Source organism: Nelumbo nucifera, chromosome 4 (assembly GCF_055504915.1).
Source record: "Nelumbo nucifera cultivar China Antique chromosome 4, China Antique-T2T, whole genome shotgun sequence".
Classification (NCBI taxonomy): domain Eukaryota; kingdom Viridiplantae; phylum Streptophyta; class Magnoliopsida; order Proteales; family Nelumbonaceae; genus Nelumbo; species Nelumbo nucifera.
In genome coordinates this window covers 44,505,490-44,526,665 of record NC_142652.1, presented here as the reverse complement: position 1 = coordinate 44,526,665, position 21,176 = coordinate 44,505,490, and the positions used below count along the sequence as shown (strand labels likewise).

Sequence of the window (21,176 nt, the reverse complement as noted above, 5' to 3'; positions counted from 1 at the left end):
GGATTAATTCTTTTGGCTTTTCAGAATAAACATATGGAATCCTTGTAGCTCTAATGTAGGCGAGTTTATCAAGGCAGCATGAAGGCTTTCTTTTTGAGCTGCATTCTATTTGTGATCTACACTAGTTAAAGATGAAATGACTAAACATATTTAGGAGAAGTCCTATTGGTGCTTGTTTGCTGATGCCATTGTTTTACTGATGAAACTAACAAAGGATTAAATGCAAAACTTAAGATTATGAACAAATACCTTAGGAACAAGAGGTTTTAAAATATGTAGGACACAAACAGAAAATATGCTATGTAAATTTGATGCTAATAATAATAGGAGTACAGATTAGGTACACTTGGGATTGGGAATTAGAAGGGTGATGTTATTTAACAAGGCACTCCTAGGGAAATGGCCATTGAGGTTTGGGAGTGAAAGGGAGGCTTTGTGGAGAAGGGTGGTGGAATGCAAATATAGGGTGATTGGGTTTGGGTGGGATTTCAAGGAAGTGAAATTGTCTTATGGAGTGTGCATCTGGAAGGGTATAATGCCTTTCTAGTAAGCTTTTCTTAATTATGTATCCTTCAGAGTTGGAGATGTCTCAACAATAAAATTTTGGGAGGATGGCTAGATGGGAGTTGGGAAGTTATGTGATCTTTGCCCATGTTTGTACAGACCGAGTAAGGACACCTCTATAGCAGTGAGTTTTGAAACCAAGGTAGGGTAACATGGTGCCCAAACTTTAGAAGACCTCATTTTGTTTAGGAAATTGGGGAATGTGTGGAATTTCTTTCAAAATTAGAATCAGCTGAGGTGCAAGTGGAAAGGAAAGACTCAAGATGGTGGAAAGAGTCCAGCAATTGGGGAAACCCTTTGCAAAGGAACCAGATAGAAAGATCTGAAGTAAAAGAAGTTTGGGGAAACCATTTATCACATAGAGTGGAATCTTTTGCTTGGCTAGTAGCTATGGACAGCATCTTGACAATAGATCATATTTAGAGTAGAGGTATTCACTTAGCCAAAAGATGCTACTCCAAAAGTGAATGTCCTTCATCTGTTTGTTGGTTGTCCCTCTACACGAAATTTTTATGAGGCTTCTTCTTTGGTCTATTTAATGCTAGATGGGTGAAACCAAGATCTCCAGGATACATCTTTGCTCGATGGCCAACTATGAGAAGAAACATCAAGGTTAAGAAAGGAAAGAAACAAAAGAATTTTTGAGAACAAGGCTAACAGAAGAGATCAAGTCACTCTCGTGTGGAAAGAGGATAATGGATTCAGACACCATACTTTTAGAGTTGATAGCTCTACTTCTTTTTGTTCTTTTTTCTTATGTACAAGCTTTTTGATTTTGGAGTTTATTTTGTGGTGACCTCTCATCACCCTAGCTGCTGTACTCTTTTTTATTTTTTATTAAAATTTTAATTTTTTATTTACTACCATAAAATGTGACTTTTCCCATAATTTGATTTGAAAATGGAGGGGTACATATGGACTGTTATGTGATAGTTAAATATCAAGAAATATGTCCAAGAAATGTGTGGCAAAAATGCGTATGTTAAGAGTGGAAAAACTAGAATGGTTTAATTTATCAAAAAAAAAAAACTAGAATGGTTTAGGTCAGAAATGAAGTCATTCGAAGGAACCTAGGAGTAGCTCCAATAGGTGATAAAATGAGAGTACAGTAAGATGGTTTGGTCACTTGCACAGAAGACCATCTATGACACCTATATGAATAAGTGATATGTTGGAAGTTTAAAGGGATAGAAGGGCTACACAGACCAAAAAGGCATTGGTTGAAGTAGTAAGACATGATTTAAGCACTCATAATTTAACAATGGATATGGCACTAAACAGAAATGATGACAAAACACAATTCTTGTAGTTGATGCCATATTGTTGGGATAAGGCATAGATGATGATGATGATGATTTTATTTGCAATCTGCTTGGAGGTTTGGTAGGAAAAGACAAGGAAGAATTTTCAAAGGAAAAATTAAATGAAAGGAGTAGCTTTAGGGCTTGTTCTTTTGCGCTGAACTCTGACATCTGAAGGTATTCCTTTCTTGAGAATTCGTTGATTTAAGGTTGCCCGGACACTTTATGTTTATATGAGCCAGGCTTCCTCTGTATAATGCGAGGGGTAAGGCTTCACGTCCCCCCCTCCAAGGCTTTTTGCATATCAATAAAGTTTCGGTGGCCACCCCTCCACTGGGAGTAAATTTTGGGGTTTAAAAAAAAAACTCTGACATCTGAGTGCCTCTAAAAACTGTACTAATTAATTTTAGACGTACATTGGAGTTGGTGAACTTTTCTTGGTGCTGATATCTAAACGTAGAGAATGTTGTTATGAAATCTGAATGCTGAGTTCTCAAAACTGATAATTAACCATTTTAACCCTGGATATGATCATATGAGAAAGTTTGTTTAACTATTTAATAAACTAATTAACAGTTACTTAAATGAGTACATAATGATTCATAAATAATGGATTTGAGAATTGAGCATTTAATAATTAATTATTTAAAATAAATAATTACATAAATATTTATTATTATGTATTTAAAATAATTATGTCATTATTAATAAATTATTAATTTTTTAATTTAATAAGAACACAACTAGTAATTATAAATAATTGAACAGATAATAATAATTAAACGTAAGTAAATAATTAATATAACTGCAAAATTAAAAATAATATCCCATATGATTATTATAATTGATTAATGATTTGTAAACATTGTAATAAAAAAATATAATAAGTAAAAAAGAGATAGTAATAAATAATAATTATTAGAAAACCTAAAAATAATTAAATAATCATTTATAATGATAAAATAAAATAATAATAAAAATATGAAGTATTTATTTTATCATTAGATAAATAAAATAGATTATTAAATTAGTATTTTAATAAATATATAACTAGTGGGGTAAGGTTGAGGGGGCCTCTGATTTGTAATGTTTGTTTTTATTTTTCTGTTGGGTGATCTCTCATCACCTGGTGTCTTTTTTTACTTATTATTAAAAAAATGGCTAAGTCCTACTCCAACATACATAATATATATTTATATATAGATAAAAATTTAAAAACTATATGCATATATAATAATTTATACGTGCATACACTTAGGCAATCATTTATAAAATATACTATATAATATATTCTTTAAGGTTCATGCCTTGCCTCTCAAACACCCAACTGCCTAGTGTCTGTGTTTAGTCTTTCAAAACCTTGCTTTAATCAATTCATCCATAACTAGTGCAATCAAATAAGAGCTACATGCTAATCTTTGGTTTTTGGTAAGTCCCACTGTAGGTCTGTAACTGGAAACCATGATGTTCTCTCCTACAAGCTTTCTTGGTTGGGACACCCTCATACATGCTTTAATAGGCCCAAGTATGTGCTTGGTACTTATGATATTTGGATAGCTTTACAAGGGTTTTGTATTGTGTCTGTTACTTCAGTTTTCCAGTATAATTTTTGTGCTCAATACTTTATTGTGCCATGTGCTTACCATATATGGGTAACCTAGCTTGATATTCCCTATTTTTCCAAAACCCACCATATTTCCTTTCTAGGGAATTTTATGTGCTTTCCATATCAATCAATACTATGTGAAGATCTCTCTTCTTTTCCTTGAACTTTTCTATCAATCATCTCAATGAAAAGATAGATTCGGTTGGTTGATCTCATCAGACTGCAGTCTTCAAGATGAGAACTCTAATTTGCAATTTGGGATTTTAACAATATTTAGAGCAACTGTGATAAACTCATACATTGTGAACGAATTTCACAAACCAAGAATTTATTTATTTAGGGTTTCTATCCAATCCATGGAATCTGGACATTTGATCATGGACTTTCTTTCTGATAGCTGTATGGTTTGGTTGCAGCTTTATTTCATAAATAGTGTGAAAATGCCTAGTTTTATTTACCATGCTTTTTGAAAATTCTCATTTTGCACTTGTGCATACTAAAAATTATTACTACATATGATGGTCATACTCTTCCTAGCTGAAAATTTCACTCCTGTAGGCTTGATTATCATCTAGGGCATATATTCTTAACTTGAAAGTTCTGAAATGAAAAGGAACCCACTCTTCCATATTGTTGTGTTTTCCATGTATAGTGTTTCATTTCTCTGAATTGCTGATTCTTGATCTTTTTATCCTATTTGAAGCCTAACAATATTTTCAGATTCTAGAAATCTACAAGGAAGCCAAAGTTGGATTTGGTGCTGCTCACAACATTAAATCATCAATTGCAAAAGCCGTCTTTGACTGTCCTTTTCTTGGTGGTGGCATAAGGGTAGGAGTTTGTTCCTGATGAGATCAACACAGTTTTCTCTATAGTAAATATTTCCTTAAATAAGATTTCTGTTATTGTGAATTTGGTATCTACTATTGATGTATCACAAAACTAGATAAAAACTAGTTGTATGTTTTATAGTACATTATTTGAAGCTTGCTCTGGTTTATAGAAAGGAAGTTTTCATTAAGGAAAGAGAGCACTCATCTTAGTCTCTTAGATGATTATAATACCAAAATATCAATAATATTTCAAGCTTCTCAAATTGCAGTACACTTTTCCCTACTCAGAACATAAGAATCAAAACAAATAGACCTGATTAGCAATGGTGGAAACATCGATTTGCCAATCCCCTAATCTGATTGCATCAATAAAACCGAGGTGGTGCTTTTTTGAGAGAAACATTACGGGAGTATTTGATTAGTACATGTCCAAATGCTGAGCAAGGATTCCTTAGCCACACTGGTCTGATGTATACCATAGTTGTCAAGGCGATGTCTAGGCGGGCGCCTAGGTGACACCTAGGCGACATGGAGCCCTTTGAGGCTCGCCTTGCCTAATCGCCAAGCAATTTTCTACTTCCTACTATAAAATACTTTTTTATTCATTCTTTTTTGAGATTATAATTATAAAATAAACATTATTAAACTAAAATAATCATTTTGTTTGTTTATATACTAATTTCTTTTTATTATTTTCTTATTTATTAGGGTTTAATCAACACAAACATTGCTAAATGCTGTGTTGAACCCTCAAAGACTTGAAAACCTGAACCAATAAGTAGGGAAGAACTTAATTTTATCTAATCAGCACATTTTCCTCTTCCATATATTCTTCTTCTACATCTTCTTCTTCTTCTACTACTACTACTACTACTACTACTACTACTACTACTACCACCACCAATACTTTTTGCCTTCTTCTTTTCCTATAACAAATAAGGTTTCAGCCCCTATATTTTTTTGAATTTTATTTTCCTTCTTCCTTTTCTTCTCATGAATATATTGATTTTCTATACTTTAATATGAAATTTATATTTTTCTTATGAAAATAATGAATAATTATTAAAGAAATATGGTTATGGTACCTAGGGAACTACCCTAGGATCTATGTTTTTAACATAAAATAATCCATCACCTAGGCGATGCCTAGGCGCCCGCCTAGGTGACTAGGCGACAAGGTGCCCCCCAATCGCCTAGCCTCGCCTTGGCACCTTGAAAACTATGATGTATACCCTAGCTCAAGGTAAAGAGAATAGGTAGAAAGTTATGCCTGAGAATTCCATTGTCGATCTACTCTAGTTACTGTAAAAGAACAAGGGAGATCAAAATACAAGCAGGAGAGCTCCAAGGATTCTGGGGGCAATGAAGTAAAAGAGGGTTAATAATATTTTAATTTGCTAAAACATATTAAGGCTTTCAGAGCATAGTCTCATAAAACTTTCAGAGCACAGTGCAGAAAACTAAAGGTAAACTTCCACTTAGTAGATCACCCACTCCATTCCAGTTGAGATATGCTGCTGTTGTGGGCTCTAATGGATAACTTGAGCATGCTCCTATACCATATCAAGTTTGCACAAACTTGTGTTTAATAGATAAGAAAGCAGGAAATGCAAAACAAGATTCTTGGTCAGTCAAAAACATTTCCCCACAGTTGCTGAAATAACCTAGAGAGGAGCAAAAATGATATAAAAGAAAATAAGAGAAATAATGACTATATACAAGAAGATACATATTTACCCTAATATGATACAAAATCAACCTTCTGTTACATTTTCTTAGTGCTATCTTCTGAAATTTGTCCACATGATTGCATATAGTAAATTAAATCCTGTTTCTGTTTAAAGCTTTGTTGTATTACCTTTTTTTATCAATAACTGAATCAATTCATTATATTCTTAAAAAGAAAGAAGGTACAATAAAAACAAGAAAAAGGGAGGGATAATCTCTCTTAGCCCTCCCCACCAAAAAACCAACTTACAACAGAACCCAAAACATGGTACCCCTTCCCACCCCTTGTTTAGCAAGTACAGCATCAAAGGAGTTGGCACTTTGCTTTACCCGTTGAAGCTTCACTTCCATGTTCTGTGTCAGCCATATAAATCTTCTTTTTTTTTTTTTCGTTAATAAAAGTTCAGAAAACATTTTCCTCTTGTAAGCCAATTAATCACCAGCTTGGAGTGATCCTCATCTACTAGCTTTCTGACATTTAGGTCCTTTAGCTTTCTGACATTTAGGTCCTTTGCCCTTTGCACTCCTTCCAAACAGCTATAATCTCTGCTTGAGTGAATCACCTGTACTTATTGGTCCTGAGAATAATGCAACAACTTTTCCTTCTTCATTTCTGAATACACCTCCAATGCCTGAAGGACCCGGATTACCCTCACTACTTCCACCAAAATTCAGCTTAATGAAACCTTCCACTGGTGGGGACCAAAGAGGCCTGGCTTCTGCCTTAAACAGATCTGAATCAGCCACTTCCTTCCAATTACCAAGCAATGCATCTCTAGATATACTTTCAAACTGCTCCAATGACTTTGTTGTATTGCCTTCTATGCTTAACTCTTGATTCATGTGGAATATCATTCATATGCTGCATGGTAGTAAATTTCTATGTTGTTTAGTAAATGAGCAGCATGCCAGTGCTGGTGACCACATAATGGCAATAAAATGTTCCCATTGCACTTAGAAACATATGAAACTGAGTTGTTCTAAATGAAATCATAGAAGCAAAAATTGTTCTGCATATATTTATTCATCATAACAACTTAGGGGAAAAACAAACAATACTATGAGCTAATACAATGACCACTAGATTGTTTTACACGTGCATTTAAGATTGTTTCTTTCTTAATATTGGTATAGTCTGTTATATCATTTGGTAAATTCTCGGTTTTCATAATAAGTATCAGTAACTTGGCATCTGCTATAGTCTTCCTACTACCTATTGCTGTTCTTTGAGATACAGGAGTCGAATGGCTTGGCTATTTGCACCATTGCCAGTGCAGTTGATATGGACAGTAGCTATCTGCATTCTTTCTTGCACACTTTCCGTGAGACTACACAATGCACAAGGGATATCATAATCTCTATGGTTCATGAACCAAAAATGGAGCCAAACCTTATAGTAACAACAGTTATGGTTTTAAGGTAAGAATATTTTGGTATAGTCAGTATAATGATTCATAAACTCTTTACTTATTACCATCTAATGGTACTATTTCTCTGTTATTCTATTATTTTATTACCATCTAATGGTACTATTTCTCTGTTATTCTATTATTTTTCTGTTCTCATATTATTGGAAACAATGGCATTTCTATTGGTTCCTTCTCTGTCTTGCATAATGAATGGTCTAGGTGGGAGAAGCTTTCTGATTTATACATTTATACCAGAGACTTAGTAAGGCCATTGCTTGATGGGAAAAGTGTCTTAGGCAGCATTACCAGGAAAAGGAGGTTGTTATGTGTAGAGAGACTGGGCCGAATGGGCCCTAGCTCATTTGTGTCTTTCTTATTAGTTCTTTCATGTTATGTTTTCTTATTGGACCTTTTCTTTATGGGCCTTTAGCTCTTATTTATGTTTTATATGTTTAGTGCTGATGTGGACGCCTACTTAAGGGCCTCCTTGTAATTTATGTAACTTAAGTAAGTTTAATAAAAGATTAGAGTAGGGGAAAGAGGAGATATTCGAACTCCTCCTTTCTTTCTCCTTTCTTCTCCAATCTTCCTCCTTCTTACTGTCTCCTTCTTCTCTGATTTCTTTTGCTTTATTCTGAAATATTCTACTGATTTTATTGGTTTGAATCACATCTTGGTATTAGAGCAGGTCTCTCTTCCGTTTTTCCTTTTTTTCCTTTTTTCCCATACACCTTTTTCCTAATCGAAAGGTGTATGGAGAGATAAATTGCTGATTATTTAGAGATCTTGTTTGCCTAGTTGGTAGAGGGTTTGGAGAGGCAGAAGCTGGTTGAAGATTCCCAAAACCCTAGCCAACTAGAGAATTTCCAGATATGGGTTGAAGAGGCTGTTTGGGTGTGGTGCTCAAGGCTTGGAGGGTTCCTTTTTATCTCCAAAAGTGGGTGGCTGCAGTTGGAAGTGGTTTGGGTAGCTCTGGTTTTAGCGGCTACCTCTTCTCTCTTTCTCCCCAGAGGCCAGGTACGGTGAAACCCTAGTTTTGGGGCTTTTGAGTGCTTAACTGACCTTAGTTAGGTCTATAAAGGTTAAAAACATTGTTTTTTGATTTTTCATTTGATTGATGGAGCAATCTGGAAGTGAGGTGAAGCAGATCCTGGTGTCGGGGGTTGGTTCCGTAGATTCCTTTTTGACAAGAGTGACTACAATTAAACTTGATAGAACAAATTACCTTGCGTGTGCACAATCTATTAAGATCCATGTCTATAGTAGAGGTAAACTAGGGTTTCTAACGGGTAGTAAGGCGATGCTGGATGAGTTTGACCTTACATATGAGAAATGGATGCAAGATAACTACACAGTTATTGGGTGGTTGGTAAATTCTATGCAGCCCCATGTAAGTCAGCACTACTATCTGTGGATGACTTCAGCCAAGGAGATTTGGGATAGTGTGACAGAGACATACTCTCAGAAATTAAATGTTGCCAAGGGCCTACAAACTAAAGAGTGATTTGTAGAATTTAAAATAGGGGGAGAAGAGTGTGGCTGTCTATTATTCGATGTCGAAGTCACTATGGCAGGAGTTGGATGTTATGGAAGCATTTGTATGGAAAAGCACCAAAGATGCCGAAACATTCAGGAAATTTGTGGAAAGAGACAGGGTGTTTGAGTTCCTTACTGGACTCAATCCTGAATTTGATATTGCAAGGCAAAATATCTTGGCCAAGGATGATGTGTCACTTGCACAGGCACACTCTGGTGAGCAGTGAAGAGAGCAGGCGATGGGCACATGCTGGAATAAAACCAAAGGGGCTAAATGAGAAAAAGGAAGTGATATGTGAATACTGCAAGAAGCCGAAACATACTAAGGATTCTTGTTAGAAGCTTCGTCCAGATCTTCTTCCTGAGAGGTTTCGGAACAACAACAGCTCTAAGAAGGGTGGCCAGTCTGGAAAACCCAAGAATGCAAATGTTGCCACAGTATCTAAATGTGAAGAAAAATTTGTTGTGGAACATTTGGCAGTAGTGAAGGTAGAATTTGAGAGATATGGGAAGTTGATAAATCACTTGGAGTCTATTGTTGCATCTTCCTCCTCAGCCCCCGCCTCTACATCCGCTTTTGCCCATTTAGGTATTCGTGCTTCTGCAAATCATGCTACAGTCGCAGGTAATCGTAGAATTCCTTGGGTCATGGATTCTGGTGCATTACACCATATGACTACCAACTCCTCTCGAGTAGAGAAAAGATTTCTCTTGCTGATGGGTCTCTTACTCCCATCTCTGGCAAGGGGAATATTAAAGCCTCTGATTCACTTGTATTATCCTCTGTCCTTCATGTTCCCAAACTTAGCACTAACCTTTTATCTGTTAGTAGTTTAACCAAATCAATGAATTGCAGGATAACCTTCTTTCCTACTTATTGTGTTTTTCAGGACCTGAAGTCTCAGAGGACGATTGGAAGTGGCCATGAGACGAATGGGATATACTTGTTAGATGTCTCTAATCAAAGTCCTGGATTACCTAGTGGAGTTGCTTTGGAGTCTGTTTTATCAGAGTCAGTTAATAGAGTCATGATATGTCATTTCAGATTTGGTCATTTGTCTTTTTCAGCTTTGAGTCGTTTGTTTCTAGAAATGTTTAAGGGAATATCCCTATCGAGTCTTCATTGTGAGTCATGTGAACTTGCTAAATATTGTAGACAATTTTTTTCAGTGAGTAATAAAAGATCTGTTTCTCCTTTCCATATTGTGCACTCTGATGTGTGGGGGCCATATCATTTACCTGCTATGGGGGGCTACAAATATTTCACTCTTTTCATTGATGATTTCTCTCGTTACACATGGATTTACCTTATGAAATCCCGGGATGAAGTACCAAATATTGTACAAAAGTTTCATGAACTTATACTTACCCAGTTTAACACTCGAATCAAAATATTCCGATCTGATAATGCAAAGGAATATTTTAAGAAGAGTCTCTCCTCCTACTTTGATACCTTTGGAGTTATTCATCAGAGTTCTTGTTCCTACACTCCTCAACAAAACAGAGTGGTGGAAAGGAAAAATAGACATGTGGTTGAGGTTGCGAGGTGCCTTCTTTTTGCTTCCCATCCTCCTGTTAAATTTTGGGGTGATGCTGTTCTTACAGCTACATACTTGATAAACTGAATGCCTTCTCGCGTTCTGGGGTTTAAAACTCTCTTTAGCTTGCTTTTTTCCAAATGAGGATATGTTTTCTCTTCCTCCCAGGGTGTTTGGGTGCACTTGCTATGTCCATGTTCATGTTCACAGTCATCAAAGACATAAGTTTGAGACTAAAGCACACAAGTGTGTCTTTTTGGGATATGCCTCCACACAAAAGGGGTACTGTTGTTTTGATCAATTCGTGGCACTCGCTTTGTTTCTAGAGATGTCACATTTGTAGAGTCAGACCCTTTCTTTGGTACTTCTCTTGAGAGGGAGCATTCAAACTAGTTGTTTGCATTGTCACCATCTGTTCCTCTTCCAATTCCCATTGAATCTTATATAGAGTCTCCTCCAGTTAAGTCATTTATCTCTGCTCCCCCTCTTCCTCCTACTCATCCCCCTTCTTTCCTTTCTCATCCTATTAACTAGAGGTGGTACCAGAGACAAAGACTCAGAGACATGCAAGTTGTTTCCATGCTTTCAGATGTGCCTCTTGCTCCTCCCATCACTACTAAGATAACAGGTCAGCCCTCTTCTACCACTTCGGATACCTTCCCTGATCTTGATCTCCCTATTGCCCTTCACAAAGGCAAACGGAAATGCACAACTCATTGTATTTCTAAACACCTGTCTTACAACCTCCTTTCCCCTTCCTACTATTCCTTCCTTGCCTCTGTTTCCACACATGTAACTCCCCAGTCTGTCCTAGATGCCTTGTCCAAACCAGAATGGAGAGATGCTATGATGATTGAACTATATGCTTTGCATAAGAACAATACTTGGAAAATTGTGGATTTGCCTGAGGGAAAGGAACCAGTTGGCTGTAAGTGGGTGTTCACTATTAAGTATCATTCTGATGGTACTGTTAAGAGATATAAGGCCCGTTTGGTTGCTAAAGGATATACTCAGATGTATGGTATTGACTACTTAGAAACTTTTGCCCCAGTAGCCAAGATGACTTTAGTTCGAGTTTTGCTATCTTTAGCTACTGCTTTTGACTGGCCTCTTCATTAGTTTGATGTAAAGAATGCCTTTTTGAATGGGGACCTAAATGAAGAGGTCTATATGTCTTTACCTCCAGGGGTGTATGAGAAGGAGATGCAAAGAAAGGTCTGTAAACTGAAGAAGTCTCTTTATGGCCTTAAGCAGTCTCCTAGAGCCTGGTTTGATAGATTTTAGGCTGCTCTTGTTGCTTTTGGGTACACACATATTCAGTCAGATCATACTTTGTTTGTTAAGAGGAGAGATTCCTTAGTGACCCTCCTGATTGTCTGTGTTGATGATATTGTGGTTACAGGAAATGATACTCAAGAAGTTGTTCATCTCAAGAGTTTTCTTAACACTGAGTTTGAAATTAAAGACTTGGGAGAACTCAAATATTTCTTGGGAATTGAAGTTGCCAGATCTAAGGATGGTATCTTCATTTCTCAACGGAAGTATGTTCTCGATCTTCTTGCAGAGACTGGGAAACTGGGGGCTCGACCTGCTTCTACTCCTATTGACCTAAATCATAAGTTGTCAACGATTGAAGGTGAACTGTTGCCTAATAAGGGGGTGTTCAGAGACTGGTTGGGAAGTTACTTTACCTTTGCATGACTCGGCCAGATATTTCATATGTAGTTAGTGTAATAAGGCAGTTTATGCATTCTCCTAGAGATACACATTTAGCAACTGCTGAGAGAGTTCTATGCTATCTAAAATGGACTTCAAGGAAAGGTATCTTGTTTGCTAAGCATGGACACATGAAACTGGAAGCATACACTGATGCTGACTGGGCCGGATGTATTGATGATAGGTCTACTTTAGGTTACTATGCTATGGTAGCAGGGAACATTGTATCATGGAGGAGTAAGAATCTGTCTGTAGTGGCAAGATCTTCAGCTAAAGTGGAATACAGGGCAATGGCACATGGAGTTTTTGAACTTTTGTGGTTGAGATCACTTTTAGATGAAATGGGTATAGACTGTGAGAAGCCAATGATGTTATATTGAGACAACCAGGTTGCTATCAACATTGCACACAATCCTGTTCAACATGACAGAACTAAGCACATTGAGGTTGACAAGCATTTTATACAAGAGAGAGTTGCCTCAAGAGAAGTCTGTCTACCATTTGTTGCTTCTGAAGAACAGTTGGCCGATGTTTTGACAAAAGGTGTTCCTAAAGGAAAGCTGGTTCATTATATAAGCAAGCTGGGCATGATGGATATCTATGCTCATCTTGAGGGGGAGTGTAGAGAGACTGGGCCAAATGGGCCCTAGCCCATTCGTATCTTTCCTATTAGTTCTTTCATGTTATGTTTTCTTATTGGCCCTTTTCTTTATGGGCCTTTAGCTCTTATTTATGTTTTATAAGTTTAGTGCTGATGTGGACACCTACTTAAGGACCTCCTTGTAATTTATGTAACTTAAGTATGTTTAATAAAAGATTAGAGTAGGGGAAAGAGGAGATATTCGAACTCCTCCTTTCTTTCTCCTTTCTTCTCCAATCTTCCTCCTTCTTACTGTCTCCTTCTTCTTCTCTGATTTCTTTTGCTTTATTCTGAAATATGCTACTGATTTTATTGGTTTGAATCACATCTTTATGAATCCATCCAAAATAAATGAAGTTAAAAATTAGAGATAAACTTAGCAGCACATGGTCAAATCTTTCTTTAGTTCTTTTGTTTAGGGTTAGGTGAAGTTGTCCCAGATTGAATGAAACTGGGGGAATCCTAATCCTCCAAGATTTGGGGAATTTACAGGTCTTCTATCTATAAATAGCATTTTAACTGTTGATCACCATCATCTAAGCCTTGTCCCATCTATATGGGGTTGGCTACATGAATCTTGTTTCACCATTCCATTCTATTCGATGTCATATCCATTGTTAAGTTTTTGGTGCTTTAATCATTTTTTATTGCTTCCATCCAAATCCTTTCCTGTCTGCTCCTAGCTCTTCTATCCACTTCAACAGGTGCTGTAGATGGTCTTCTATGCATGTGCCAAACCATCTCAATCTACTTTCTCTCATTTTATCACCTATTGGAGCTACTCCTAGGTTGCTTTATATAACTTCATTTCTAACCCTATCCTTCGTACTTTTACCTCTCATCCATTTAAACATTTGCATTCCTGCTACACCCATTTTTTGGATATGCTGATTGTCAATCATCTGTTCTAGGAACTGTTTAACCTGGATAGTGCTAATGAGATTTGAAGTATACAAACAATTTCATGGTTAAAGAAGTTTTTACTTTCTAAGTAGTGGTGTATCATATTAATGCACTTCCATCGTAGCATATAAAATGTACTTTTTCTGATAAATAGCATATAAAATGTACTTTATCTCTCTTTTGTGTATTTACCATTGGGTCCCTCCTAGGAGCTTCGATGTTATTGTGAATTGTACACTGATGGTATAATTTGATTCCTCTGAGGAATGGGCCAATCATTCTTTAGCCTTTTGTTTCTGTCTTGCCAGTCAGACTTGTACATTTCAATCACTAAACCTAGGGAAGATCAGCCTCCCTAGGTGACAGAAACACTTGCAGATTTACCTGTGTTTGATTTTAGGGCTCATAAAACATCCTGTGATTAATGGCTGATTACTGTTTTTTTTTTTTTTTTTTTTTTTTCTTTGCTGAAATATGACTTGCCGAACCTTCAAAGGATAAACCATTCCACCACTCAGCCATAGTTTTCAAGGCGCCAAGGCGAGACTAGGCAATAAGGGGTCGCTTAGTCACCTAGGTAATGGATTTTTTTAAGTAAAAAACATATATCCTTGGGTAGTTCCCCTAAGTTCCATAACCATAGTTCCTTAATAATTATCCATAATTTTCATAAGTATAAACTTCATGTTGAAGTATAGAAAATCAACATATTCATGAAAAGAAAAATAAGAAAGAAAAGAAAGTTAAAAAAATATAGGGGCTGAACCCCTATTTTTGTAATATGAAAAGAAGAAAAGAAAAGGTGGAAGAAGAAGAAAATGTGTTGAATAGACAACATTTTAAGTTCTCCCTTACTAATTTTTGTGTGATTAAACCCTAACAAATAAGAAAATAATGAAAAAAGTTAGTATATAGAGACACAAAATGAATATTTTAGTTTAATAATGTCTATTTTAAAATGATTGTTACACAACATATGCCCTTAGCTCCCTCCAATCAGATTGATGTACACAAACATTTATCAATAAATAAATAAAATACATTGTTGTTTTATGTTAAATTGGTACACTTCTATGAATTACTCCTTAAACTGGGAACTTATGAGACTTGTGTTAGTTTAGAATGTTCTTAGCCATTGGATAGACTTGGGGAGTTTATCCTGACAAGGCTGACACTAGTGTGTTGCCAAATTGGTGGAGCATCTTGTCTCAATTGCTAGGGTTAGACCCCAAGCATAGCTAGTGTGTGTTTATAAGAAACATTCAACATGGGCAAAACTGGAAAGTTGCACTTGACCCTAGACTTGATTATAATACTACACTAGGTATTGAATTGAGCTGTCTTTGATGTGCCAACTAGTGAGATCCAGTAAGGGTCAAATACCCGGGCATGTTGGGGCAGTTTGGGAGATTACTCAAGTGGGTGATCATAGTGATAGGATCGACCCCTTTGTTAGACAAAATGAATATTAGGCTTTGCACTCTCTTTGATGGAAACCTAAACTGTCGGCAATGGATTTCAACTATATTTGAAATTTGATTTGCAAAATATATTTATATGTTATATTACTATTTTATGAAAAAAATGTTTGCAAAAGGTTTTAGTCCCAGGATCCATCTAAGCAGAGAGTGTGACATTGCATTTTGTAACCAGGGAAGAGGTCCTTCTCTATGGGTAGTGGTCTGATGATTATGGGCCGAGAGGTTAGGTGTAAGAGACCATTATAGGGTTGATTACTTGATGGGATTTATCTTATAAAAGTCCATTGTCCTTGGGTCTTCATAGGGTGGCTGAATCCAAGGATTATTTAGGTGTAAATGTTGGGCCCAAACTAAGCCCAAGCCCAAGTGGCAATGCAACACCTTGGGACGTGAGCCATTAGAGAAAATGGGCCTAAGGCCCATTACTAATATGATTAGTCAAGTGATCACATATAAGTTGTCATATGACTTTGGTTGAAAATGGGCATGGATCTGGGTATGGAGCACTTATCCTCTTAAGAGGATAATGCTTTTGGATCAGCTCCTAATTAGATTAAGAGAGTGCTCTATATAAAGGAGAAAGATGGGAGAGTCCAATTCAGCGAATTCTCTCCATTCTCTTGTTCTCTCCTCATCTCCCTTACCTCCCAGAAACCCTAATTCGACCTAGCATTGTTAGGGGCTGCTTTCTATCAGTCCTCCATTGTGCTTTTTTGCAAGAAAAACATTGGGGTACATCAGGTTCACATACCCACTTTGATCCAAGCATGTTGGACACCAGTTTTTGCTGAAATGGTATCGTTGAATCGGCTTAACATACACACTGCGCCATCTTCAGTTGGAGGTCGATTTTGGGACTGATATTGGGTGTGAACTACCAATCTGGGAGCTGCATTTTGTGGTATTTGTATAAGGTATGATTAATTTTAATTTGGGTTTCAAATCTTGTCGGATTCAGTACAAGGTCGATCCAGAAATTTCACATTTCAAAATTATCGGGAAATTAGTTCCCTAGTTGGGTTAAAAAAATTTTGTAAATTCGGCCAGCCACCGAACCTGGTTCGGCCATGTCAAACCTGATTTCTAACCCTTCTAACATTTAAAACCTCAAAACATTAAGAATTTAAAAGTATTTTATTACACTTTGTATAAAACTGCTTGGTGATTAGGTGAGGCGAGTCCCCAAGGGCGCCTTGTCGCCTAGGCATCGCCTTGACAACTGTGCACTCAGCTATCAACTCCACAAATCCTGGCCCTTCAAACCAAGAGTGTTCATACCTTAAGGGAGGATGGCCTCTCCTTATACCACCACAATCCAACATGACTGGTGCATGGCTAGATACTGGTCATGGTAGAGCTTCCAGGGACAGATTTGGGAAGTTTTCCTCCCACTCTGTGGACACCACAAATCTATCAACCTTTACTAAGATTGCTTCTTCCTGATTATTTGTCCAAGTATATTTCCCCCCTAGTAAGTAATGGTAAATCTATCAGTTCTCACCTCATGAACTCCGCAAAGCCCCTCATTCCCCTCATGTTCTCCCTCCGGCCCTTCTTCTCATAGGAGAACCAGATTGTGTTAAAATCCCCCCTATAACCCAAGGATAGCTCCATCTCCTTCTTGTATCATGTAGTTCCTCCCAAACAGAGTTTCTCAAACCCTCTTCATTAGGATTGTAAACCACTGACAACACCCACTCCCAATCTCTTTCCTATGAATGCAGTAAAAGAGACTAGAAATCGTCCTATGATTTTATCTTTAACTGAGACTACTTCTGTACCCCATACCACTAGGATCCCCCCAAAGGTTCCGTGAGCAGGTAAGGTTACCCAATCGCAGTTGCAATCCCCCCAAATGCTTCTCACCACTGCTTGGTTTAACTTCTCCATCTTCGTTTCCAACAAACACAAAATTCTCGGATTCCAATTCTTCATAAAAGCATTGGCAACCACCCTCCTACGCCCTGAAATTAGACCCCTTGTGTTCCAAGACACTATTTTGAGCGACTCCATCTGTACACCAGAATTGAAAACAAAGACAATATATACAAGTAAGCTATCCACACCCTTTCACCCATTCATTGCCCCTTTGAAATCTTCTTAACCCTACACGCACTGACGGCCTTCTCATTTAAGCCCCAAGCCAGTTTAAACAATTCTTTTTCTGTTTTGTGACTTCTTCTCCCTTTTTTCCTTTAGTACTTTTCTCTCAATTGCTACCAAAATTTCTTTGTCACTCCTTCCAACCCCTTCATTGATACCTCGAAGAAATCTCTGATATTTAGTAGCTTTGAGAGTACCCAAACCCAACTTGAGACTTTGATGTGGTTTACTCCTACAATCGATGAATGAAGTGGTTGCTCGTAGCTATCTACCGGTTCTGATCTCTCATCTGCCATAACCACCGTGTGCGGCTGTACTTCTTCTTCACCAGGCATATCGCTACTCTTATTCACAATTATTATGTCTCCACCTTTGGAAGACTCCATCCTTCTGCATCCCCCTGACTCCCCCTGAACTCATGCTTTTTCTTTGTTGCCTTCCCCATTTTCCCCCAAATCCCCCATGTATTCCCTTGTCTGCTGCTACTCTCCACACTGTTGTCCAAGGCTGCTTCCCTCCTAAAATGTAACCAGCTGTCAATTAATTCTTTTTCTCGAGGACCATCTTGACTCGAAACCAGTTCAACCATCCTAGACCATTGGCTGGTTTTGCCACAACTTGGGCTTGACACTGGAATAACCTTTGCCCTTCTTCCCATGGTTGGTGCCACGTGCTGAGCCAGCTCTAAAGTCTAAACCCTCCGGGGTTAAATGACTGGTTTCCAGGAACTCTAATGGGGACATGAAGGATCTAGAGTGCTTTCTCCTGAATCGACGTCTCGATCTACTCCTCCCTCTCCAATGACCCAGATCACCCCACCTGTCATCCATCTTCTTGCAGCATCATTCCACTACCTTTTTCACACAACTCTTCAAAATTCAAAATTTGAAGAGGGATATTAATTCCAGCCTGCCTGCCCTCTGGCACTTTACAGCTCATTTCTTCTGGCTGACTGCCCAAGTTAGCTTTATTTCTGCTAAATCTCTCTCTTTATTTCTCCGGCACCGGCTTCGTTTCTTTCATCCTCTCCAGCCACTGCTTTCCCTTTCAGTTTCTGATTCAATGTCTGAACCTGCAAGGGCCAAGTAGATCAAGTGCTTCTCTTCTATCACCACTTGCTTTGCATCTTTCATCTTTCTGCACTGTTTTTGGAAGTATCTCCGGCCACAGGGTTACCATCACCATCTTGTTTCCTTCTAAGATATTTGCTGTTGCCAGCAGGTAGCCCTTCCACTTTGCTTTAATCCTAATCCATTCTGCCGTCTCTTTTGCCTCCTCTGAGTAATCCATTTTGTGAAAAATAAAGAGGAAGAGAAGAAGAAATGAAGAGGGAGAGAAGAAGAAATACTTCTGTATTGATAATGTGTTGATATAACATGTTGAACATACAACTTAAATAAGAAAAGATAGGAGAGACAAACTCCTAGGATCTCTCTCAATTACTCCTAGAATCTCTCTCAATTAGGGATTGATTAAATCTTTCCCTTAATCCTAGGATATGACTTTCCTAATTTTATTCAAATATAATATTTTCTAAATTTATTCAAATCTGTAATCAATCTAATTAAATCTTTCTAAATTTGCAGCAAATCATATCTTTCTTAATTTGCCGCAAATCATATCTTGCCGACACTCCCCCTCAAGTTGGTGCAAAGATATCTATCATGCCCAACTTGCTAACTTGAAGTTCAAATGGCTGTCTCAACAAGCCCTTAGTCAAAACATCTGCAACTTGCTGCATGGTTGGTACAAACGGAGTGCAAATTATTCCTTCTTCGAGTTTCTCCTTTATAAAGTGTCTGTCAATCTCAACATGTTTAGTCCTGTCATGTAGAACTGGATTATGAGCAATGTTGATAGCTGCCTAGTTATCACAATACAGTTTCATAGGAAAACTCACTAGTCTCTTAAGATCTGCTAGCACCCTCTTTATCCAAAGAACCTCACACACTCCTTGAGCCATTGATCTGAATTTAGCCTCACCACTACTTCTAGCAACTACACTTTGCTTCTTGCTTCTCCAAGTAACTAAATTGCCCCAAAGAAATGTGCAGTACCCCAAAGTTGACCTTCTATCAGTGATTGAGCCTGCCCAATCCGCATCTGTATACACTTCAACCCCTCTCTTCTCATTTTTCTTGAAGAAGAGTCCTTTTCTTGGTGTGCCTTTTAGATACTTAAGAATTCGATACACAACTTCAAGATGTTCTTCGTACGGGGAGTGCATAAATTGACTCACCATGCTCACAGCGGAGGCAATGTCAGGACGTGTATGTGACAAGTAAATCAATCTTCCTATCAGCCTTTGGTATCTACCTGCATCTACTGGAACCCTATCTTTAACTTCTCCGAGTTTAGCCTTAACTTCTATCGGAGTGTCTGAAGGTTTGCATCCACTCATTCCAGTTTCTTTCAAGAGGTCTAGAATATATTTTCGTTGCGAAACCACAATGCCCTTCTTTGATCTAGCCACTTCCATTCCAAGAAAGTACCTTAGCTGGCCTAAGTCTTTAATCTCGAATTCCTTGGCTAAGCTCTACTTTAGTCTGCTCATTTCTTCAATATCATCTCCAGTCAAGATTATGTCATCAACATAGACAATCAGAACCGATACCTTGTCTTTGGTTGATCATTTTGTGAAAAGAGTATGATCAGATTGTCCTTGACTATATCCTTGATTTTTAACGAACCTTGTGAATCTTTCAAACCAGGTTCTGGGAGACTGTTTAAGTCCATATAGAGACTTTTAGCTTGCATACCTTAGTTCCAAACTTCTCAGTGAAACCAGGTGGAGGCTCCATATATACTTCTTCTTCCAAGTCTCCATTCAAAAAGGCATTCTTCACATCCAGTTTATTCAGTGGCCAATCAAGGTTAGCTGCAACAGATAAGAGTACTCGAACTGTATTTAGTTTCGCCACTGGAGAAAAGGTCTCAAAGTAGTCCACTCCATACGTCTGAGTAAAGCCTTTAGCTACTAGGTGAGCCTTATATCTCTCCAAGGATCCATCTGAGTTGTACTTCAGAGTGAACACCCATTTACAACCAACAACTGTCTTTCCATCCGGTAGATCCACTTTCTCCCAAGTAGCATTCTTTTCCAAAGCTCTCATCTCCTCAGAAACAGCTTCTTTCCACTTAGGAACATTTAGAGCCTCCTGGATACTGTTAGGAATGGATACACTAGACACTTGTGAAATAAAGGCACAATATGAAGGTATTTTTGGAGAATTATCATGAATTCTCCAAAAAATTTGACAGAGGATGTTTTGTACAAGACCTAACACCTTTCCTAAGAGCAATGGGAAGATCAAGTTGACTGGAAGAATTAGAATTACCTGGAGGAATATTTTCAGGTATTTTTGGAGAATTATCATGAATTTCATGATCCACCCTCAGATCAGATTCTTGTTGATGCTGCGAAATATACAAGGCCTTTATACTGTTTCGCACGCATCTCTATTGTTTCAGCTTTTTTATTTTGAGATGGCATCACGGAAGGTTGTTCATTTTCAATATTTAATTCATTTGTTTCCACTGATTTTGTATTTTCTGCCTCACTTTCTTTCGGTGACAGGTTGTGAGGAACATCATTATGGACAAATTCAAACATTAAATCAGAACCATCTAAAAGACCATCTTCACTAGTGTTGCTCTCCCCCTGAAGATGGGAGTGTCTGTAGTATGAGGTTCCTTCAAAGAATGTGACATCCATAGTCACAAACATCCTTCTCAAAATTGGATCAAAGCATTTGTAACCTCTCTGATTAGTGGGATAGCCTACAAAAATACATTTATGTGCTTTTGGATCAAGTTTT

General features: G+C 37.6%; 1 protein-coding gene across 2 annotated transcripts in view; it reads left to right on the top strand.

Annotated features, from left to right (window-relative positions):
* The window catches only part of ARC3 (GTP binding protein), a 106,369-nt gene that overhangs the window by 44,050 nt on the left and 41,143 nt on the right, over positions 1 to 21,176 (top strand). For both annotated transcript variants that reach the window (XM_010272451.3, XM_088903638.1), the window contains exons 8-9: positions 4,192 to 4,302; positions 7,270 to 7,451. In XM_010272451.3, the coding sequence (XP_010270753.1) occupies positions 4,192 to 4,302; positions 7,270 to 7,451 (293 nt within the window). The remainder of the gene's footprint in view (positions 1 to 4,191; positions 4,303 to 7,269; positions 7,452 to 21,176) is intronic.